General features: G+C 39.2%; 3 protein-coding genes across 4 annotated transcripts; 1 reads left to right on the top strand and 2 right to left on the bottom strand.

Moving 5' to 3' along the window:
• Positions 1-324: 324 nt before the first annotated feature.
• LOC114516932 (CCR4-NOT transcription complex subunit 1-like) lies at positions 325-19,789 on the bottom strand. 2 transcript variants are annotated; one of them, XM_028536549.1, is made up of 60 exons: positions 19,506-19,789; positions 18,935-19,042; positions 18,611-18,709; positions 18,455-18,523; positions 18,057-18,111; positions 17,889-17,945; positions 17,550-17,696; positions 16,955-17,030; positions 16,374-16,410; positions 16,208-16,263; positions 15,795-15,871; positions 15,621-15,670; positions 15,411-15,518; positions 15,059-15,226; positions 14,707-14,834; positions 14,467-14,599; positions 14,141-14,248; positions 13,953-14,057; positions 13,601-13,872; positions 13,270-13,414; positions 12,994-13,174; positions 12,351-12,584; positions 12,060-12,247; positions 11,503-11,627; positions 10,997-11,107; positions 10,505-10,640; positions 10,117-10,258; positions 9,826-9,857; positions 9,605-9,745; positions 9,258-9,437; positions 9,009-9,125; positions 8,846-8,896; positions 8,468-8,527; positions 8,285-8,362; positions 8,123-8,179; positions 7,825-8,037; positions 7,504-7,644; positions 7,184-7,339; positions 6,818-6,958; positions 6,626-6,730; positions 6,355-6,510; positions 5,943-6,131; positions 5,600-5,748; positions 5,410-5,518; positions 5,126-5,221; positions 4,984-5,051; positions 4,732-4,897; positions 4,565-4,657; positions 4,089-4,193; positions 3,882-4,013; positions 3,424-3,587; positions 2,918-3,035; positions 2,732-2,833; positions 2,310-2,483; positions 1,907-1,990; positions 1,662-1,730; positions 1,289-1,469; positions 1,072-1,204; positions 773-907; positions 325-513 (listed from the first exon to the last, which is right to left on the bottom strand). In XM_028536549.1, the coding sequence occupies exons 1-60, from the start codon at positions 19,614-19,616 to the stop codon at positions 432-434; spliced, it is 7,203 nt and encodes a 2,400-aa protein (XP_028392350.1). In that variant the 5' UTR covers positions 19,617-19,789; the 3' UTR covers positions 325-431. The 2 variants fall into 2 exon arrangements, with proteins under 2 accessions (XP_028392350.1, XP_028392351.1); XM_028536550.1 differs by lacking the exons at positions 16,955-17,030; positions 17,550-17,696; positions 17,889-17,945; ... (3 more) ...; positions 18,935-19,042; positions 19,506-19,789 and adding an exon at positions 16,771-16,907.
• Positions 19,790-20,543: 754 nt separating this feature from the next.
• On the top strand, positions 20,544-21,321 carry LOC114517299 (actin-related protein 2/3 complex subunit 4). Its single transcript, XM_028536975.1, has one exon. It carries the CDS (start codon positions 20,641-20,643, stop codon positions 21,145-21,147), a length of 507 nt encoding a protein of 168 aa, XP_028392776.1. The 5' UTR covers positions 20,544-20,640; the 3' UTR covers positions 21,148-21,321.
• Positions 21,322-21,446: 125 nt separating this feature from the next.
• On the bottom strand, positions 21,447-24,200 carry LOC114517298. Its single transcript, XM_028536974.1, has 7 exons — positions 24,092-24,200; positions 23,872-23,947; positions 23,658-23,733; positions 23,367-23,395; positions 23,169-23,249; positions 22,892-23,028; positions 21,447-22,742 (listed from the first exon to the last, which is right to left on the bottom strand). Exons 3-7 carry the CDS (start codon positions 23,710-23,712, stop codon positions 22,220-22,222), a joined length of 825 nt encoding a protein of 274 aa, XP_028392775.1. The 5' UTR covers positions 23,713-23,733; positions 23,872-23,947; positions 24,092-24,200; the 3' UTR covers positions 21,447-22,219.
• Positions 24,201-24,274: the final 74 nt, after the last annotated feature.

Here is a 24,274-nt window from a genome sequence, read left to right as displayed (position 1 = left end):
ATTTCGGTATATTCGACCATGGTTGAGTATGCTATATTCGGGTATATTGGACCATGGTCGAGCATACCATACTTTGGTATATTCAACCAATGTTGAGTATACCATATTTTGGTTATATTCGACCATGGTCGAGTATACCATATTTCGGTATATTCGACCATGGTCGGTATACCATTTTTCGGTATATTCGACCATAGTTGAGTATACCATATTTCGGTTATATTCGGGCAAGGTCGAGTATACCATTTTTCGGTCTATTCGACCGTGGTCGAGTATATTTCGGTTACATTCTTCAAAAACTATGGTCAAAAACCACACATTCGCTGACAGATTTAGACTTTTAACTTTATTAAATTCAAAAATTAACCACATACGCTATCACCCTTAAACAAAATATGAACGCCCTGATTATAACTTGAAAGATAATCATTTTAAGCGCTTTCAGGAGCTCCGCCTTCCCGTGTTTGTGGCTGTTTCTGTTGCATACAGCTTCGTGCAACTGACTCAAACAATCTGGAAAAGTAATAATACCCATTTTTAGATCACGATTGGGGCGTAGAAGACAACATACGACTCAAAACGACGGTAGAACTCGAAACACAACTATGCCATCTGTTTGAGAAAACGGGTAATAAAGGGTGTAGTAGGGGGATCCCTACCTCGTAAAGAGTGTAGTAGGGGTTTATGAAAGGGGGATCCCACTTCGTGAAGAGTGTAATAGGGTAACGTTATGAAAAAGAGAAAATATAACAGAAATATAGCGTTTATATACTTTTCTATCTCTGGTGCACAGTGGACAAAATCGTGCGTCCAGAACTTGTATTGATGATTTTTGATGAGCTCAATGAATGTAATCAGCAATCCCCAAGGATGAGGTCTGTTTACAATAAGTCTTTCCAGCAGCACCCTGATATGAAAGATAAGGAAAAAATAAATCATCAAGACGGCGAAATCAATTCTTCAACCTACGAGCACATTTGCTCTTAAAAGATGTGATATTAGTAACAAGTATAGACCAGGCTTTGGTAGTCAAAAGATGATATTTTTTCAATGAAAGAAAGTGCAACTGACCTCGTGATTTGTTCCTGGATGGCTTCCGTATTCGCCTCAGCAAAAAGATAAAGTAAAACACAACTAAAATAGTGAGTGTGGCTGTTGGGATATCGCAATTGGTTGGCGACTGCGTTCAAAAATAGATAACGACCTAAAACAAAGAAAATTATTATAAAATTCACCTTGACTTGAAAGATTCGTGTTTTACGCGTTCAGGAATCTGCATGAAGCCTACCTTCAGTATCTAAATCGACAGCAAGGTTTTGGAAGATGTCCATGTGAGATGAATGCGTGATAGTCGACATGGAAGGTGTTCCACTCTTACTGTGAATATAAGCAATAGCCTGAGTGCCAACGTAAAGAACTAGAGCGTTCATTAAGGGAACATTGTATCGGGTACCAGGCTCTGTGGCAACCTGAAAGAGAAGTTGAATAAAATAGAAGTTGAATCAAATAGAAAAAAAACTTGGAACTTTCAGAGTAAAACGAATCCTTAGGGTGATAGAATTTGGATTAAGGGTAGGATTAAGGATTATAGGCAAGGATTTGCATTAGGATATAGAAACAGGGTAAAGTACGGGGAGGAGTATGTCACTTGATATGCTTACTTGTAGGTGTGATCTCAGTTCGGTCAGGAATGTCACTGGAGCTCTCGTTTTCAGATAAGAATCTAATTCCTGAAATTACATCAGTTCAAAATATTTACGAGTTATGACAGCTCAGATGAACACAAAAATCGTATAGCCCATATGGGGGGAATCTTGCTAAGGTTACAGCATTACCACATAGCGTTCACATGTGAATGATAAGAAGTGATACAGCAGATTAGACTGGAGTGGTACATCATGCTTACCTTTTTAAAAGTTGAGGGTTGAATTGCCGTTGAAAAATTCGTTAAAATCCGTGGAGAGTGAGCAATATCAGTGAGCAGGTCAACCTTGATGAACGAAACAATTGTGTGTAAGGAGGAATTTTTGTTTCAGACCAATCAGAAATTTTGTTTACATTTCCGGTTACCCAATCAGAATGCACAAATATTGACTACGTCCGGTAAAAAGATACGATATATACCATTTTATATGAAGTAATAAAAATTTAAGCATTCTGATTGGCTTAGCCTGAAAAAGTGGACACATATGCTGATTAGTTTAAAATGAGATTGGTTCATGTCATTGCGCATTCATTTACATCTTCAGATGGCAAATCTGTATGCCGCATGCACTTGGCGATGTCGAAACTTGTCAAGTTTCCAATACCTTGAGATTTGGCGTGAAGGGATCGGGTAATCTCATATTTCTAGGAAATGCGCTAAGTATGAGGTTTCTCATTTGAATGCAATTAGGTGGGATGACGTCACAGAAGCTGAAATGATAGTCGCACAGAAATTCTGGGAAATCGTGAAGGAGGACCAGTAACACTCTGAGAGTTCCCTGAAACAGAAAATATTATGAAATTTCATTAGCTTGCACTACCTAAAATCACCCTGACGAGGAAAGCAATCTAAAAAGACTGGCAATAGCCTTCTGAAGTGCTTAGGTCACACAGTTTTCTATCTATACAATTTTGTCCCACTTGTTTCCCAGATTGCATTGCGATTCATTGTTCGAGACCGACATGACGTAAGCACCTCAAAGGTCTATTGTCAGGAATTACATACAAAATCATTGCAAAAGCTCACCTTGTAAAGAAGATGCGTGGGTTTGTTCAACTCCGCATTTCTCAAGAACGGAGCGAGAAATTTGAACAAATCTATCAACAATTGCTGAAACAACACCCAGCCCTACAAAAACGTGAAATAAAAACGCACGTTAAGTCGTTGCATTTAAAATCGTGTATCTTCTGTAAAATGAATCATTCTTCGAACCTTCTGTTGCGGTGTGTTCAACAACAACTTGGACATAAACATTCGATGCGAGATCAATTCAAGCCAAGCATACGCGAATCCCGGCGCACGTGACGGACGAAGAGCATGGAATATTGTACTGGGAAAAAATGATGAAAAATCAATGATGAAAATATAAAATGAGATGTGAAAATACAACAAATAAACTTGCACTTAATGATGAACACTGTACTTTGAAATCTAAACTTAATTTAAAAGGATTGAGAGCCATTTCTGAAGAACTTGTTGGGTTAGTCGATCATTTCAGTAATACTGGGATGTTTTGATTTGGTTTTGTTTTCCACAGCGTTATATTTCTGATCATGTTTTTTCTGAAAATGCAGGCTAGCTCAACGTAATTTGTTTTCCAAAAGAGTTATTTCTGAAAACTAAACCTAGCTCAATGTCACCAATATTGCAAGCTGTAGAAAGCTGGAGACACTTTATTTCTGTGATTCCAATCTTCACAAACTAGACTTGGGACGTACCTAAATGTTTGCAAGACCTGATAGTTGATAGCTTCAAGAACTTGTTCTGGTTGGTTCAATTCCAACAACAGGATTATAAAGATCCTATGATAAGCGAGTTGATGAAAATCTGTCTTTCGCATTTCGTGATCTTGAAGTAGGACCTGGACGACAGTTCCAAGCACCTGAAATAAACATTCGCCAACAACAGAGATTAATCCTGAGAAGAAAGCAGTCAATTTAGGATTTAGGACCTCATGGCGTATGTGATTTACTGCCCCTGCTGGAAAGTTTAATGCTATTGGCCCACACCTGGCATAAGGTGAAGTTGTTGCTCTATTGTGGGAGATCACATACGCCACAAGAAGAAATGCATTCTCAATTTAGTCCCCAAACTCAGGGAAACCTAACAGTATAATCGATTTCATTTTGATTTTGATAAAACCACCCACCCCTCCCTAGGCCCTAACTATACTTACCCTAGTAAGTAGATTAATCTTGGTCACACTGTTACTGGCGTCACCGGAGTGTCGAACAAGCAGAGCTATCAAACGACAGTACGCATCCAAAGTACTGAAACATTTCGCGCGGGCATGGCTCCTGTTGGAGGCCTGCAATGATGATGAAAACAAAGACGTGTAAGTAAAGGATATCTGTGTATAGATAGGGATAACAGCGGTACCTACGTGTTCAATGAGTGCACGATAAGTATTTTCCACACAAAGTTCTGTGCTGATGCGAAAGAATCGGGTTATAAGATCATCTGTTTTCAATATGCCATGTTGGTGAAGCTGAAATGACAGAGAAACAAATGCATTAAATACACAAGGGGCGCTTTCCTTATACGGTGAAAACAGTCAGACCGGTTCTGTTGTATTTCGGTACAGAAAGATTACTGGTTTTTTAGAATGTTTCAAGAACTCTGCATTCACGTTGATCGATATTTACATCCGCCTAGCATAGAAAATGCAGTTTCACCGCTATATTTTAAAAGAAGTGTTTCATTTCAATTCAAAGTATGACCGCTCTGATAATTTTGGCCGCGCTTAATGAAAAGCGCCCAAGCTGAATCACACGAGCCAAATTGAAGCTTTGTGTGGAAAGGAAAGTCCGCCATAACAATGGACCAAAGCTGTAAGTTTCTTTGAAATAGATTCCTTACCATTGCTACGAAAGTTGAGAACGCTTTTTCGCTTTCTTTTCCCGCGGCTGGTTGGTGATACAGACGAACCCATTCATGAAGGAGGTATTCCACCTGAAAAGAAGGCAAAAAATAAGGAGGATGTTTTGTACACTGTTTAACGATGAATGCTTTAGCAATCCACACACCTTGTCATGAAGACCAGGAGGATCTTCGAATACTCTTAATCCGCTTAATCCTAAGGATAATCCAGCTTGACCGCTTGATCCTTTGTCTAAATCGTTTAATCTTGGAGGGAAATCGATGCCACTGCTCATACCTCCGCTACGTATAACCTCGAGGATCGAGGGAAGCCTAAACAGCGAGTAGAAATATCTCCCTGTAGATATCGAACAAAAAATCTTTCATGCAATGTCAATATTGATGTGAAAATTACTCACGCATCGCCAATGCCACTTCTCGAATTTGCTATTCGTGATAGAGCCTCCAACGTCTGATACAAGTCGCCCTACATGAAGTTTGAACCATGTAAAGTTTTAAACCCGTGAACACCACAAACGTTGAAGAGTTTAAAATACGTACTTGGGAAACGTGATTACTGTGTTCGTCAATCAGATAAAGTTTCGTCAACTGTACCGCAAAATGGATGGCCGACACGTTCAGGTCGTTTTCAATACACTAAAAGTATAGCATATACTTATCATGATCAACGCACTCCCTTGTTACATGTGATGGTGAATCTTCACTTGACCCTAAAGCTCTTGCGAGCCTTGTCGATGTTAAAATCCACCCCCTTTCCCAGATCAAATTTGATCCACGCTCTGCTGAACAATGCGATGGTAATCGAGAACAAAAGGAAATCTTACTTGTGCTAAATGTACATCAAATTCTCTCATATTGATCAGGCGATTTCGAATGAGAATATCGATGATGTCAACGTTAAACTTTACATCCGGTGGACATTCGCATACAAATCTAGGATTAAAGGGGATGTGAGATATGATATGAGACGATATGAAAATCTTTAAAAAGAAGAAAGAAATATCCAAGGCATACTTTGTAACATGTTTTCCAGTCCAATGAGGACCACAAGCGCGAACATCTTGCAGACTTCGCAAAACAACCATGTGGCAATCTCTGTATCTCAGAGCCAGTTCAGTATCGCTGGGGATTGGATTTAAACCTTCCAGTAAGCCTTTTACCGCCTAATCAAAAACAAAAGACCAAGTTCTGGTGTTTGAACAGACTTCTCAATGTTGGGTTACAAGCGACACGACACATCGCGAATAATTTCTGACAGACAAATCACTTTAGATAAACCAATTACGACAGCCACAGGCTATGGTGGTAAAAGGTTGGATTTTAGGACAGTTGGAAATAAACATGAACACTGGGTTACCTTATGGACAACTCGGGTGAGAGCGACACTATCCCTAGATGCTCTTGCAGTGACCAGGACGTCGAGTAAACCAACAATTGCCAAGCCATGAGGACTCGTCTGAGATAAATTCATTGCATGTAGATGCTGTTCAATGTCGGCAGTGCATTTACCAAGAATTTGGGCCACTTCTTCCGGTAATATCGTTGGCTATGGCGTTAAATAAGAAGAAAGTAATCCAGCGTCAAAGTTAACACAAAAATACGATTCAATACAGCGCGTTTTCCCAGCCAAATTGCTCTTATGAACACCACTGAAGCTTGGAAATCGTTTTGGCGGGAAAAATTTCTCCACGAATGAGACAAACCAATCAGCATTCGCGAGCAATGTGCTCGACCAATCCGAGCTTTCGTAGCAAAGATTACGTCCTTACCTCAGTTGCATGAAGATTTTGTTCAAAAATAGATCTGTTGTTGGCAAACGCTGCCGGTGTCGTCAGATTCTCACCAGGAGTAGGTGTTGTAAAACCAGGAATTGTTTTCCCGAACTCTTCAAATACTGCTGTTTGGTTCGGCGTCACACCGCCGACCTAGAAAGGTAAGTATTTGTTGACAAATTTTTGAGTGACTGACTTGGTATGTTATTGCTCGAAGTTGATTTATTCACAGTGCTTTGTGTTTTCTAGCCCAGGTTTCTGTACTCACCTTCAACCGTATTTGTTCAGGCATTCGTTCAGCCTGGTAGGTTAGGACGACAGGATCACAATAGCGTCTTCCTTCGCTGCGAGCATGACGCCGTAATTCAAATTCCTAACAAAACAAAAGCTCTCAACGACATTGCAAGTCAAGTATGATGACAATTTTGCACGAGAAATGCTTCTGCCTATTTCTACTTACGGAAGCAAGACGTTTGTCCATTTCAGGCAAAGCTTTCTCCACCGCTGTCTTTTGTATAAACGTACAAGCAAGCTCGGTGTTCTCCTCGCTGACAATCTGAGCGGCGCTTTCGACTGCTTCTTTTTGCTGAGGAGTGGCGCCCTAACAACATTCAATACATGGTCAGGTACTTCGTATGAGAATGTAATGGATAGCAAATTGTCGTTAAAATTTCCCACCCCAAGTAAATGCCTATTCACCAAAATGAGTTTTTTGTTTTGTTTTTTTTCTTATTCCCGTAGTTCAAAAACAACACAACACACACGCAAAGTTTCGTGTAGAACAATACCTTTATCGACCTTTCTCGTACGAACGAAGAGTACTTACCCTCAAAGCAGCCATCAAAGTTGACCTCAAATTATTATTAATACTAAGGTTCAACGGTTCACGACACGTGATCAAGGCCATCCCAGCAGTCATAAAGCGCACCATACTATACGCGGCTGTCCTCATTCGCGACTCATCCGGGTCCAAAGCGAAGTCCTGGGGAAAGCAAGATTTTTTTTGATCAGCAAAACCGTTGAACAAGAAGTTCTAGGAGTCTTCCCACGGCCTTCAATTTTGAATTCATATGCCACAAAAGGGGCTAAATTGATCATAACAATACTTGGTCGTTTACAGTCGTTCAAGGTTTTCTAAACACAAACCTTTTTGACGATCATTTCTGCAGTGGTCAAGCAAATTTTGATGGATCTCTCAACAACTGGATGAATGAGTTCCTGCACAGCGCGATCAATCGCTGGTCGTACGTACTGACGGAGTTGAGGCTGTTGTTGGAACAACGCTATCTGTTTGGGAAAAAATTATGTACATTTTAGCCTGTGAGGGTAGTATATGTACATTCTTACATGAAGTATATGTACTTGAATTATGTTACATGAAGTATATGTTACAGCGTTTGGTCTTCAATAATACGTCATGTTAATGCCCTTGAAAAACCTGAAACTTGAAATTTATCCTCAATTTACCTGTGGGTTTATCTTGATGAGGCTGGCAAGTCCGGCCAAAGACGTGACATTGATTTCTTGGTAAGAGTACTGGGGAGGAGGAGGAGTTGTTGGAGGAGCCTGGGAAAGAACAGACGGTCCTGTCGGCCTGTCCTTGTCCGGCGACGACAACTGATGTATGATTTGGTTCAATTTCTCAGGATCTTTCAATAACGTTGTCGGAGTGATTTCTTCCTGCAGAAAAAAGGTTAAAATTCTCGTATCTAATGATCCATCATCACTCCGCAGTAGCGTTCAGGTACAAACAACGTGTGCGTACCTTCATGTCAATTCCCAAGGCATGGCATAGAACTTCAACTTCAAACTTAAGATTAAGCTGAAATGTAAACAAATAGATATATACGAATGTTTATAGGCAGGAAATGAAACTGTACAAGAAAGGCAGTGTAGCTTGCCCAGGATAAATATGCCCAATGCATACCTTGAGATCAGGTACTTGGTGTAATTCGACTAAAACACCCATGACTGCCATGACCCAGGGATTTGGAGGCTTGAATATCTACACAATGTTTACACAAAATGATGCTGTATTCCAAATTTCAATTTTTCTCTGAACAAACTACGATTGGATTAAAACGTATTTGGAATAATAAGCGATACATACTCTGCTCTTGGCACAACCTTCCATTATTTTTGCAACAAATGGCACAACATACAACATTTCCTGTGAAAAAATTCACAAAATAAAATTGAAGCATCGAGACGTTGTGATACAAAGCGCACACACGTTGTCGGATCCAATTCACTTCTGACGTATGGAAAGTAGTTTGTTATTGATAAAACAGTACTGCATTGGTTTTAGTTGATTTGCTGTCCACATACATTACAAGTCGACAGACTATAAAACATCCATCAGAAGTGAATTGGATCCGAAAAACTAGGATCGTGTAAACAGACCTTAAGGGAAAAACCCTTTCTTTCTCTTTCTCTGAGAGTTGGTAACAAGCTAGTAAAAATAACTATAACTACGCCAATATTTCACCTGTTGTCCTTTGAAATACGCTTCAATAATAAGCGACTTTACATCCAGATTCTAAAACAGACATTATCGAATCATGTTAAATGTGTATCTCGGAATATAATCTAATGTAAAAACCTAACAATATTGTATTTGATAAATACTCCTGCATGTTCACGGAACTTACTCTCATCAACACGGGCTTATTTTGAGCCAAAGTCATCAGACCAAGCCAATGGCCAAGATTTTTCAACAAAGACCTGTCTGAGAAGTTTGCGGGTACTTTGTCGGATTGAAGTAAAACCTGAAAATAAAGATGAAGCGAGTTGTGTTGAGTTGTTCTTTAGTTGGTTTACCAACCTCGACAACTTTTCCAGGGGGGTGTACACATGCTCTAACATTACCACAGGGGGGTGCAAGCTTGCTATATGCATACCTTTATGTTTCGATAGGTTTCCTGAAGCACCAATTGAAAGAGTTCTTTCCACTTCAGGGTCTCCATGAACTTGATGTAAAGATCGTGGAAGTTTGGCTCAATACTGACTCTCTTCATGACTAAATATTGAGCCAGCCATGGGAAGAATTCGGTCTTCACAGCTTCTTTCAATTCCTCGCCCTGAAATGTAATAATCCAGCTAAAGTAAACTTATAGAGATCAAAGCCAATATTCAGGATAGATAGCTGCAAAAGTCTTTTTTAAAAAAGGACTTTTGAAGTACTTTTCAAAACGTCTCCTCTTGTGAGATGAAACGGATCATATCCTTCAAGCCACCAAATATTCACCTTTTGTGTGAGATTATTTGTTGAGATATTATTAAAGATGAAATGGATTTTATCCTGAATCGATTCCGACGGCTGAGCCAGCTCTGACTTCTCGGTAGCTCCAAGAAGAGTATCGATATTGCTGGCGTTTGCTATTGAGGGCTAAAATGAAAAATAAAACTATGATGAATCGAAGTGCATTGTTTTGAAAACAGCCTCTTTTCAAGACAATTTCTGAATACCTCTTTTCGCGTTGTTGAACCGTTTGCGGGCACTAGAAAAGAGAGAGAAGTTGTTTTGTATTTTACTTTGTACGATCTAAATCAATCAATCAATCAATTCGACCATGGTCGAGTCTGCCGGAAAATGGCGTATTCGACCATGATCGAATATGCCGGAAAATGGTATACTCAAATAAATCAATCAATTAATCAATCAATAAATTAATCATTCCCTTTGATTAAGGCGAATTCTGGCCTGCATGATTGTCGATCAATCGCTTTTAGTAAGGTGTATATATCAATGCCACATACCTCCAGACGAAAGTGAAAACTGTTTTGCAGCATCGGCCCCAGTTGACGGTGCTGTAGTCGTTACGGTTGTTCCAACTGCTGATGGCAAAGTGTCCGATACAGTCGAGGTAACCTTGCCGAAATAGTTCGTTGTCGATGTATCCTGTTACAAAATGTTATCATTTGTTAGTTTGTATTGTCGGATCCAATTCAGTCTGTTGACTTGCAATGTATATACGCAGCATATCAACTAAAGCCAATGCAGTACTGAACTATCAATAACAAACTATATTCCATACGTCAGAAGTGAACTGGACCCGACAAAGTTGGATCGTGTGAACGGTCTTTAATGCCATACTGCATTCCAGTTTACGTAGAGTTCAGTGAGAGCGTGCAAATACAGGCTTACCTGCACACTCCTGCTGCTAAGAGGAGGCTGGATCGATTGCTTCCCGTATTCAATAAACTCGATAAGATGCGGAGGAAACTCGTTGAAGTGAGGTATTGATGCCAGATGTCGACAGTAATGTTGGTAATCTTTCAACCTGAAGAGCAGAGATTATAATATACGCATGGGTGTTAAGGAAATGCAAGAGCTGCATTTGAGGATGGAGATATGACATTGGCACAATCCTAACGGTATTTCCCCCCACACTGACACGAGTTTGATATTCCCATTGATCAGAAAGACAAAATTTGTCACAATCAATAAATGAGAGTGTAGGTAAGCTTTCACAATACTGGGGCCAGTTGTATAAAAGACTAGTTAACTTTTAACTGTAGTTATGGACAGAATTGGCCAATCAGAGTGGTGTATTTCTGAGTTAATAACCAGGATTTAACTATGCAAAGTGTAGTTAAAACGTTTTATACAACTGCTCCCAGACGTATATCTGTTTACCTTAATCTAAAGCGATCCAAAGCTGTGATTCCAAATAAATACATCTTGCTTTGAAATGGTTTACGAAGTGCGTCGAGTACGTATCGCAGAGCAATGCCCAACGCCATGTACCTAAACAACAATATAAACACCGCTGAGTAATTGATCAGGGGCTGGTTGTATCAAGCCCGTTTAGCTTAAACGGTGGACAAGTTCAAAATAGAAAGCAAGCCTGCCGTTTTATTCATCAAGAGAACTATATGTTTTTAATCTTAATGCAAAGATACTGTTTAAAACTACGTATTCAGTCCATAATATTCAAGTTGACTCATTCAAGAGAGTTGTAAGAGTTTTATTTAATTTTGACTTATGGGATTGATACAACCGGCCCCTGAATTGCACTGCGTTCATCTCAGTCAAATCACACGTTAATTCTGTCATTTCCCTTTACAACCTTCCTACAGGATTAAACTAATCCCGGCCAATGTTAATTGTCTCGATCATTTGCGTCAACAAATCTTACTCACGTAACAAGTCCTTGATCAATAATCCCACCGAAGAGACAAGCCGTTGTATGCAACTCTCTGTTAGGATAGTTGTGAAAATGACCGTACTCCTCAAAGAGATTTCGTAGCATACACAAGAACACGTCCTAAAGCAAAGTAAATATGTTTAAACTAAGAATGAAAACAGCGGCCATACTACCACTGGAAATTTTGAACCTTTACAGACATTAAAAGGTTCGCATCTGTAAAGTACCATCGTTTTATTTAAGAGCTTCAACGTCAACATTGTGGCTTATGTTATGTACACACGGTAACGTTTTCCAACGTTCTAACATTAGTTTTCATCCCAAAACGGTTTCAAACACCGTCAATTTACAATAGAAGTTGAAACTAATTTAACACATTAGGCATATTTTTCCTTGGGACGTGTGAACAGGGCGTCTAAACAATAAATAATAAACAAGACGATTTTGAAAACGCTCGAAAACGACGCTGGTGTGCACATAGCCTTCGTGTTCCCTCAGAACGTTAGAAATCTGATGGGAAAAGGTGAAAAGTAAGTTTATTCAAAAGTGCACCTTCTCTTTTTTCGATGCCGAATCTTTGAACTTTCTCAACATTTCAAGGACTTCATCGATTGTCATTGTCGGATTAGGCGGTTGGTTGTATATTTTCTGGAAATACGAGTTCGCTTCTGCCTCGACATCGCTTGGAAAGGATTGGTTAACCCCAGGCAATACCGCCGTGATATCGCTGCCAGTTGTCGCTAGAATTAGACGAGGATACATTAGATGCACGCTTAAAATCGAGGATACATTAGATGTACGCTCATTAATCGGGTGAATGTTGTTTCCTATGACATGACGTACTTTGACGGAGTTTTTCAGCTTGTAACCTCTGATTGCCTGCAAGCTGTTGCTGTCCTGCGGGCTGTGCAGGCTGAGCAGGGAATGTGGGCAACGATCCGAGCGGTTTTGTGGAGGTGAAATTTCCTGCAGCACTTGTCACGCCAAGTGAATGGAAATTGTCGTTGGAGAATTCGACTTGCAACTGCTGAAGCAAAGGGTTTCCTCCAGTGTTCGACAAGCTGGAAGACGTTAGACCTATAAAAGGTTAAGGTTAGGATCGTTTACACTTGCATTTTTTGCTGCGATTTTTTGTGCAATTTTCTTCTTTTGAAAGATGTGAACGAGTGAATTAACTACGGATGTTCAAATAGGAGCTCGAACACATCGGAGCACTCGTAACGTATTACTTGTTCACATCTATCAAAAGAAGAAAATCGCTCAAAAGGTCGCAGCAAAAATCGCAAGTGTAAACTGGCCTTTACAGCACGAAAATTCGCTACATTTGTTCTGATATTCGAAGTTTTGGAAACCGAATAAAACAGCAACAAGGCTTAATTCAGCTGCAGGACCCCACTGAAAAACACTATAAGGTGATGTGGGTATCCTGGTTAAATATAATAATAATAATATTGTTATTGCAAGTCGTTGGAGGCACTTGTTATACCTGTACCAAGTTGGGATATCGGTTTTGAGGGTGGCTGTCCAATCGCCGAGCCTAGACCGAGCGCGCCCAGTCCTCCACCAGTTGACAGCGGGTGGGGTGGGAAGGTTGGAAGTTGGGAGGGCGTGGTCGGTGTTGGGGGAATGGTGCCAGATGATAAATTGAGGCCTGCCAGTGAATCCATCTGGAGAGAAAAACAGAATCGTGTGATTAAAAGTATACAAGGTTAAAAATAGTCATATATAGGTCACAAAGATGGTGTCAGTATATAAATATTACCGCTCCAGGCAGGCCAGGGTCTCTGCTCGTCTGTCGTGACAACGAGGGCATCGCGACGCTGACCGATGGTTGTCTGGACTTGAGAATTGGTCCATGACGTGAAATCATCTGCTTTATCTCTTCACCAAGTTCAAGCGACACATGACTGAAAAAATATAAACAAACTCGTATGAGCAAAATCGTTGCCTTTAAAAACGCGCTTATTTTGACATATTTTGGCATTAAAATCCACACTTCACCCAAACTAAAGCAAAAATTTTCGCCTTATCGGTCACCAAATCTGGCATACAATTTTGACCGGGTTCCAAGCTACCTTTAGCCTTTTACGTACCCTGAATAAGCCTGTAGACAGGAGAGCATCGTGTTCACGGTCTCTGGTGGCAACTGTGCACTCTTTGGCAGCTCCTTTTCTGGTATAACACCTGCCAAGTGGGGACAGCGACGTTTGAGAAAGTCGACAACGGCAACTGCGAATTCTTCTTGATGTTCACGGAGTTTATCGTTCAGCCATTTGTCCAGTTTCAGATACTCACGTCGCGATGCCAACGCCGCCAGGTCGATGACGAATGCAAACGACGAACCGTTTAATAATATGGAAAGAGCCTGAAGTTTTAGAATATCATTTTTGGTTGAATAAATACGGCGTTTAGTAAATCAAAATCTTAACTCGAGAATCGCCTAACCTTTAGGTCCTGAGCAACATCCAGTATTCGAGATAAATCACCGCTGACATACCAGTCAGCCATCGCTTGAATGACGAGATGACGAATGGATGGCGACGACTGACCCTGAAGAGTGTAGAATGAACTGGAGCGTCAATTCGATATCTAATGAAAATTCAAGGAATCCATACGAATGTTCGGGCTCATACCTGACCGTGCCAAACATGATGCAGTACACAAAGGGAATTCGGGTGGTTTGCGAGGAACAATGGAATCAATATTGATGCAAGGTCGTACTTCAGTGTCTGCCACGTTGGCTGTAGGAAAGAATAAAATTTTAAATATTTGTATTATATTTATATTACTTATTAATTATATTACTTATAAACCAGTTCTTTAAATGTGAGCGTAAGTAGATTTAGACTAGGGAGTTCTGGGTCCAGTGTCGAGAATCCCTTATTATCGTAACGTATATCTTGTTTCGTCAAACGAACTCAGAAAACATGCACTGTCAATCATTTTAGGTTAGACTCACGTTGGTCTGCAACAAAGCCAGCAGGAGAACATCAGGACAATGTTTTATTGGAAAATCAAACAAGGCTTTCACGGTCTCGTAATGACCAGACTCAGCCAAGCGAAGCAATGTCTCCACAAGACTCAGGGATTGCCTGAAAGTTCAGAAAATAACATGTACACTGATGTTATCAAGAAATATTCATCTATATTCAAAGCTCTTCATATAGTATACCACATTATATCGACTGGGTTTGCCTACCATGTTAATATTTCACGATTATTGTCCTCCGGAGGTGATTTGAGTATATCGATCACAACAGTATGACATGGGTAGTCCGCAAAGCAGAATACATCGGGATTGATCAGAGCTTGTTGTATCCAAGATAACTAGTAAACAACAACATAAAGACTAAGTAAATTAGCTTGTAGGTACACCACGTAAGTATTTAATACTGCAAAGCAAAGCTTTCGGCCCGTTAAGCCGGGCCTTCATCAGTGCAATACAAGAATATTATAACATAAAGACTGTTTTAAAGCAAACAAACTCAGCGAGCGGATCTTTTTCGTCTGAATGGGATGGATGAAACCTAAATATTCTTATCTTAGCTAACCTGGCCTTCTGTGTTAGTCCAAGCTCGGTAGAGTATCTCGATTGGAAATACGTCCTGCAAACCCTTGCTACAAGCGGTCACAATAAGTCTCAGTGCTTCCACCGTGCTGATCAAGAATCCCGGGTGATCCAAACATGATATAACCTCAGTCCAGCTTAGCTCTGGCACCTGAAGAGGACAAAATATACAATATATGAAAACAGTTAGGACTTTGTAGCGCTCCACGGTGGCAATGCATGAGAAGACGCCTATAAAAGCAGTCGAATAATTCCGAGAATGTCGAAAGGAAAATGACAGATCATTGATGATGATGCAGTTAACAAATCAAGAGTTTGCCGTGTCCAATACGTACCACTTCCTTTATAGTTTGAATAAATATCTCGACATTCCAAGTGTTTGGTCCTGTTGATTGCTCTTCAGGTTTACCCAGTTCAACTGGAGTGACGATGTTGACCGATGTCTAGGAAAGAAATTTGGAAACATTGTACGCGGACATGTTTCTGGAACTTGCTGGGGCTACACTTGACGGTATGTTAGACGTACTAAGCAGGGGATACACTACCTGTAGTGGAGAGGACTCGCCAAGACCAGAGACTGTCCGGGCCATCATTCCTGGAAATACGAGAAAAAACATTGGGTACCTGGTACAACTGATAGCCAAAATCTGGTCAATTCTGACGACAGATTAAAGTTCACAATTTCACTTGGAAAATCATCGCGAGAAGAGAAGGCATACCTAGCACTCTTGCAACACACATCGGCGTGATATTAGCCTTGCTAAACTGCCCCAAAACCTCCTTGCATTCTTGAAGGCTAATGAAAAGAAAGGGAATGTGAAACACACGAACGTTTAAACACGAACGGGTGATGTGAAATGGCGGGAAAGGACTGAGACTAGTTGTCAAAAATCCATTTCTCGTTTGAAACAACTTTATTGTCCCTTGAAATACTCTTTTCGGCTTCAAATTTATGTCAGAGCAATAGTTCTTATAACTTAACATAATCACAACATTTCGACTGGTTTAATAAAGAATAACAAAAGATATAATCGATTAAATACTGCAGAATAGATTTCTATTATCGACAACCCTTCTGAGCGCTGATTGGCTGAAATATGAGCGCGGGATTACTGACCAAGATCTTACTGACCTTGCACAGCACGAATAACCAATCTCGTGCATCAATTTACTCAAATCATCTTCCATCTAAAAACACATCGAGAAAGTCAGACCATGCTGTGCTGACTTGCATCTGGACTTCACAGTTCCACGGGAACGGCCAGGGGGGGGGAGTGAAATACAATTTAACTGCTTACCATTAATTTAGGGACGGGAGAGCTCTCCACATTAAACCTAGAGTTTCAGATAAAATAAACAAAATTCCTGTTTAGAAAAGGTGATACTAATCTGTAGAAACATACATATATACGGCTGGGTTAAAAAAATTCAAATTCCAAGTCTTACTTAATACGATAACATGTTAGCTACTGGTGGGGGGAAGCTACAGTGTCAACAACAATACGGACAAGGCTGTTTGCTTTCGTTTTAGATACTACTTGAACAAAGAACATACACTACAAATTTGGACTTCGAACCGTGTGTTGGTTCTATACTTATCGAGGTTACAAAATTCGGACACAAGAACACAATGGAATATTGGCCGCACATCTGCGAACACTTTCATTTCATTTAATCCATAATAACAATACTCACTGACTCTGATATAAATACTCGGGGGAATTTGCTTCAAAAAACAATCCAAGAGTCTTGACAGACTATATATGAAACATCGTGGACAACAGCCGCCATTTGTTTTTTCAGTTTATCTTTCGCCATTATCACTATTCGTTTATAAATTTATATCTAGGCTATACATAGATATGTGTCATTCACGAACCTACTCAACGGCATGTCATGCACTCCCTGATAAAGCAATGGAGCCAGGACGACTGGTACCCGCTCACTGGGAAAATCTTAAAAAGATGAAAAAAACAACAAATGGAAGCAGCTCAAAGACACCCGTCACTCGTCTCGTTTGAGACGAAAGCGAATGCTGTTTAAATTCACGAAGTTAGTTAGTTTCGTTTAAATAGATTCACATTAATATCACGCACTGAAGATTATTAATTGCCCAAAGATTATTAATTCTGTTTAGCTTTTTATTGTTAAATGACCAGTGTTTAAGCTAAACAGGCCTCGTGTAAGACGGCAATGATGAGGGGGGAGGATGTACAGGATGAGGAGGCAGGGAGGAGGAATAGGGAGGAAGGAGAAGGGGGGGAGGGGGAGGAAGGGAGGAGGAGGGGGAGGGGGGGAGGGAGATGGGGTGGAGATGGGAGGAGGTAGATGGGAGGAGGTAGATGGGAGGAGGGGGGATGGGGTGGAGATAGCGAGGAGGGAAGATGGGGTGGAAATAGGGAGGAGGATGACCCCAACTTTCTTGGAAATGGTCATTTGGTATACCATGAAAAGAAAACATCAATTTCTCTAACCTTTTCTCAGTGTATTCAAAAATGCTTGTTTTTGGTCCTCTCCAATACCAACATCTTTCTGAGGGGTGTACAACAGGTAGGTCAATAGGAGATGAAGAACTTCTATTGCAACATCAGTCAGACCACCTTCATATCCACCTCCAACATCTAAATTAAAACACATTTTTGTCTGAATTTACCACCAATTGTTACTTCCAAATTTAGTATACTGTACATCTTCACTATGTGCAAGGGTGAGGGTATGAATGAGGGGAGGAATGGGGGGAGGAAAGGGGCAATGAGGTTGCCACAAGTACGAGACGTCTTCACAGTTGCATTTAACTCATTGGACTAACTTACCAGAGTCAATGTATGAACGCAGTAGATCTGGGAGTTTTTGTTTCACAAATGTACCAGCTGAAATATTGCAAAGATTAATGCATATATGTTATTATAAAACAGCTTCAAGATTGTCCTTCATCAAATCATCAATAATGTGAAAACCAACAAACTCCATATGACACCTACCGAAGTTTCTCAGCTCTTCGTTTGATGATTTCATCAATCCCAGTCCAAACACAACCTGCAGTGGGAAATTATCAAAGCTAGGTTAGGGCTAACCTTGGGTTAAATTTTAATCCACTGTTTTGATTTAAGTGCTTCTGAACCACTGTTCATTTTAAAACCTTCAAAAATTATGGCTTTTGTTGCTCCAGAAAATATTCATGAAAAAAGATACTTGAAAAAAGATACTTAAAAAAAGCAATTAAAAGTATTGATGTAAAGTTTCGCTGTATTATAACCCAGGTTTAAGCTGGGTTACACATCATTTGGGCTGGGAGAACTACTTCCACACTTTTATTTCACTTTTCTTACTGATGAAAAGACATTGCACATAGACAATTCACTTAGTTCCAATTATTTACCTCTTGAACCCGACTGAACTTCAAAACTTTGCTTATTTGTGGCAAAAGATGGCTAGATGGCTTCAATGACTAGAAAATAGATAAAATTTACAGTTCACAAAAACACTGGTGTATATTTGTATATATAATGCTGACTTTTCTTCAAGAAATACTGACCTTTTGATGTTGTTCCTGGTTCTCAATTGCATAACACACAATTGAAACAAAATTTGTTTTGCATATCAATGACTGACATTCCTGACTTAGCAATTGTACCTGAAAAAAATACAAAACTCTTTACAGTTTGTATATAGCCCTATGAGAATGATGCCAGATATGATCTGTATAGTTGTGAATATAGTTTGCCAGATAAACTGTACTTTTAACTAAAACCTGTAGTCTACAGGGTGCATAAAAAAACTACAAATACTTCTGGGCTACTACGCGCTGTAGTTCGTTCAACCAGAAGAACACTAGTTTGTTATGAAAAGAAAATATCACCTGGTGAAAATCTTTTCCAGCCCCTTTTCCTTCAGCAGAGAAATCAATTGATGAAAACAAGGAACGAAAGTAATGTCGTTCAGCCTCTGCACCATGCTGTTCGACTAACTATAATCACACAAAGTTAATAAAACTACCATTTGGTACATGCTATTATGGTAGGGAAGATGGGTTGTAGTTTTTAAAGACACATAGGAATTCTTTGTGACAACAGGATTAAATAGGGCCATCTTACACTGGTTAGTGTTAGGATGAGTATTAGGGCTAGCATCTCGAAAAGACCCCAGCCACAACATATACCTGTAGTGTCACCCACAATTCACCACTCAGTCTAATCTGAAAGCAAGTGGCCAGTCGGTGCATTACAGATTTCTCATGTGCACAGGCAAGTCCCACGCTTGGCAAACTTTCCAGTCAGTTATAACACTCAAATCCAACCAATTTAATACCCTTGAATGTTTATATGTACATCAAAAGAACACACTTTAATATAAATTATATTATACCAATTTCTAACCAATATCTCTTCACCTACAGTGTTCACCAATCACCATAATACCAAGCAACTTACATTCTGTATTTCTGCCATGCTTGATTTGTAATTCTTTTTGGAAAGATCTGTCACAAGAAAGCTGATCTGGGACAATGCCAAATAGGTTGCATCCACAAATCTTATCGCCATTTTTTGTGCTGTCTCGGACGCCACAGACACTCAACTCTGCCTTTCCCGTACATTGACTAAACCAATAAGGCTTGATCGCGGTTACTTTGCGTATTTGAAGTCAAAAACCGTTGGAAATGGCAATTTTTACAATGAAAAGTTTACAAACTCTATAATTACCTCAGCACATTGTATATTAGGAGATAAAATTTGGGAAGAACTGGGTTCTAATGACTGTTCCGGCGAGTTTCCACTTTGATGGAAATTTCCATGTTGTATGGATATTTTGATATTATATATATAAATGTAAGTGAAATGAAAAACTTATAGAATTCTATAGAACTTTCAAGTTTCAACTTTTCTTTCTTCAATTAAAATTTTAATGATAGAGCTCAGTGATTAAAATTCAATATTTCCAACGACATAAAGAGACTTTTTGGGATTGTGATGGCAATTTACTTGTCTATTTTGGTCATTGTGTTCTATTAATAGGGATTTGGGGCAGGGATTTGAAGCAAATCCATCGATAGACTGATGACTTGCACTTGTTTGTTCTGCCCTTGTTTAGTTAACTGTCTTTGTACTCTAGTTATTGCCCAAAATAGAAGGAAATTGAATGACCAAAAAAGGAGAAGTGTGCATTCTTCGTGCTATATTTTATGGTGTGCGTGCTTATATGATACGCGTTCGTGTCCTACGAGCCTGCGTTTTGCATTTTGGCAGCAAGTGGACAAATCAAAAGCGTAAATTTAAAGAATTAGGAAAAGAATTGGGGAAAATAGTACAAGTATTTAGTGTTCAGAGTTGATTCGAGCACGTAATTAATTGTTTCTTTTAGTTTTAAATACATAAAATTACAATAATTATATTGAAAAAGTAGCCTTAAAAATGGCTTTCTTTGCCATATCAGTTCAGCGGACATCCGCAGAAAATTACGAGCACGCACCCGAATTGTAGGGAGTTGCACAGCCGGAAGAGAAGCAAGAGTGGAAAGTCAGGAGATATTACCAAAATATAGATAAACGTTTGACTAATTCTCTTCCTGATGTCCGCGACACTAAAGCCATACCTAAATGCCGTTAGGTCGACCCTAACGGCCGCCATGTGTTTGCAAAGTTTCAATTCGCAAGTCGTAGAGAGGCACAACAAACCCGAAGTCGAAGTGCGAAGCAGTAAAGAGTTGTTAACGACACCGTTGGTTGTGAGCCGAAACGAGAAAGAAAAGGTCCTTATCGAGGGATCGATTAACTCGATTCGTGTAAGCATTGCCGTGAAGCAAGCTGATGAAATTGAGAAGATCTTATGCAAGAAATTCATGCGATTCATGATGCAACGTGCAGAGCATTTCTTCATTTTGCGACGGAAGCCAGTTGAGGGTTACGACATTAGCTTTCTTATAACCAATTTCCACACGGAGCAAATGTACAAGCACAAGCTCGTCGACTTCGTTATCCAATTCATGGAAGACATCGACAAGGAAATTAGCGAAATGAAACTTGCAGTGAACTCAAGGGCGCGTATATGTGCCGAGGAATTTTTGAAAAACTTCTAAATTTTGTGAACATGACCGAAATTTTTCGATGCAGACGCAGTTTTGTAGATTATATTTGCTGAAGAACAATATATTTTGTAAAACAATTACTTTGTCGCAAACAATGTAATTATCATGTTATTAATTAATTCACGTGTATTAAAGAAAGGTTAATATTTTCATTTTCAACTTCAATATGTTACCAATCACTTTCAGCTACCACAGAAGTTCTTGTGCGAATTTTTCAAACCAGGCACACTTTTCCTACCCCATAATGATGCCTATTTTATTCTTAAATTTACCCAATGATTTGACATCTTGCAAGAAACTTGTATGGTGGACAACAGATTTCCTAAATGAACTAAATCATCCCAGAACTATTAAAAAAACATTCATTTTGACCCTTAAGGCTTTTTGGTCAACATGTCAAGGGGCTTTTATGAATGGAGTCAAAAAAATGCCAGTCAAAATACCAAACAACTGATAACTTAATTTTGTTAGAAAATCCCAAAATTTTTGTAATCATATAACAAATATAAAAATTTAAACTTTTGAACTGCTACATCGTTTACTTTTTCTCTTAGTCTTACTAGATCCCTTAGCACTGGAGTTTCTGGATTTATTTATAACTGTATCACCACCATCAGATGGCAAACTCTGTAGACTCTGACCAGCAGTTAGAGAGAATTTTCTCTGGGAAGTCCAGGTTTTACCAGGTATCATGCCCTTAGACCTTGCTGACTTTGCTGTAACTGGCCTGTGGTTCAACTTTATGCGTTCTTTGCATGGTGGGTCAAAGGTTGTGGCGAGCTCTAGAATATCATAAGTAATTGACGATGAATAGCTCATGGGTCTTGCCTTGCAACTTTGAACACGTCTTTTTCCTCTGGCTGACTTGCATTCCTTTTTTCTTTCACCATGTTGTTTCTGTGGTTGCTTTCTATCCTTTTCAATGTCTTTACAAAAATCTATTTTATCTGTACCTAAAATTTTCATATCCTTCTTCTTGTCATGATTGTCAGATTTTTTCAAGACCCTTTGTGAGTTTTTCTCCAAATTTTCAACAGCCCCATTGGTTTTTGAATTTGTTCTTTTAGCAGTGGTTGACTTCTTGCCTTTGTTGGTAGATGACAATCTTATTTATTCCACTTTCTACACATGGAACCAAGTTAGGATTACTGGTACCATCACTTCTTTTTTCCTGCTCGACAGTTTCCACTTCTGAACGACGGATTCGCAAGAGCCGTAACATGAAAGGATCACTTTCTTCCTCTTCAGAGCAATATTCTGTTTCCAGCTCTTCCAATTTCATCTCTTCCCAGGCACCAGGAACTGGATCGATATATCCCAAGCCAATGTGGTTATCTTCATCACTGAACCCAAGACAACCAGACCAAAAATTGTCATCATCACTATAATGCAAATTCAAACCACATGGGACTGGCAAGTTTGTTTGGAGATCTTCACTTCTAGATTCCAGAATCTGATTGGTGCCTTCATTTTCATCATGAAATGATGATTGCACTTTCCAACTGTTGTGGTTTGTTTTTTTAAGGTTACTTGATGATGTACGAGGCCGATTTTCTAACTTTGATTTAGAAGGTTTTTCTGTTTTTCTAGGAAAAAACATATAAATATATAAATAATATAACTGTAGCTCTATAACATTGTTTCACTAGCTATACGTGAAATGATCTGCATTTTTCAATGTTCATATTTGTAAGGTTTGATCTGTTTCATGAACTGTACGAGTTTCAATATACACCTGGATTTTCTAATTCCTGGTTGCCATTGCTCGCTCTTAATGCCAAGATTATTACATGGTTGATAGTCTTCATTTGTCATTGGAATCTCAGGTGTGTAAGTTCTTAATCTTCCTTTGTCCCTATTCCTATAGTAATGCTGGTTAAGAAAAAATGAGGTAAAGATAAAACCAACTATAAAGTTAGCTTCCTTGAAAAAAATTTTCTTCTTCAATGGGCTGGAGTGCTTTAATCTAAAAGCTCAAAAAGTTATTTGTATTCAGAAATGTGTGTCTATACCTTGAATGAGTAAGCTTTTTTACCAGAATTGAGCTGTTCATCCACCTCTTCTACCTGCTTTGTGAGCTCTTTAAACATTTGCTAAAATATTAGGAAATGACAGGAAAGTTTCCCTTTACTGATTTATGTATTTTACAATCAATCTAAGGCATCATTTGAAGCAATTAATCTATATGACAGCACAAAGGCCTTCCTTACCAATGTTAATTTAAATTCCTTGGCCATATCTATGGAGAATTGGAAGAAACAAGCTTTAGACCTGGTTATACAAGCGTACAGTACCTGGGGTCTAGCTGCATACTGTAGGATGTTTTGAACAGATTTTTATGTCGCTTAGAATATAGAGTTTTGCAGGAAAATTGAAATTTGATGCATGATTATGTCAACATCTGGCATTTTCAATTATGTTCCCAGAGGGCAATGTGTATGTTATTTTGTTTATTTTAAAGAAAAACTTGTCTGTAGTTGAATATGTTTAGGGCATCATACCAAGTGTAAAATATTCATCATTTTCAGTCCATCCAGGATAGTTATTGCTCAACATACAACTTGCCCAGGAATGAGCCTAAGAGAAAGGAAAAATATGCTTATATGCAATGAATATTTAGAAAGCATCGTAAATGAAAAACATATGAATAAGATGGTGGTACAAAATGTGCCACAATTATTTTGAAATGTACAATTTACTCTGATAACTGCTCACCTTGACTGCGAATTTTTTAGGCCTCGTTATGTTTTGCTTTGGCTTGCAAATCCACGGAGAATTATTGACGCTGTTGCTATGGATGAATATCAATATTAAAGCCAGCGTCTAAGCGCTTGTTTTGTCAATTATCCTGGCTGGATAGCCGTTAAATTATTTTAATAAAAATTGCACCTGGTCTTGTTTGAACAGCAAATGTAAACTTAATACAATTTCTCACCTGCTAGATTTTACGGGCGAATGTTGAAAACACGAATTTGAGGAGGGAACTGGCCAACTTTGGGCATAAATGAGGGAAGCCGGAGTTTTTGAAAACCTCGGCTTGGCCGCCATTTTGAATCGAGATGACCAATCTGGGCACTTCCTGCGTCAAATTCTAGGAATTTGTATGACTTGTGTGGGA

Source organism: Dendronephthya gigantea, unplaced genomic scaffold (assembly GCF_004324835.1).
Source record: "Dendronephthya gigantea isolate DGI-Jeju-01 unplaced genomic scaffold, DenGig_1.0 000007F, whole genome shotgun sequence".
Classification (NCBI taxonomy): Eukaryota; Metazoa; Cnidaria; class Anthozoa; order Malacalcyonacea; family Nephtheidae; genus Dendronephthya; species Dendronephthya gigantea.
This window is presented reverse-complemented; position numbering and strand designations above follow the sequence as displayed.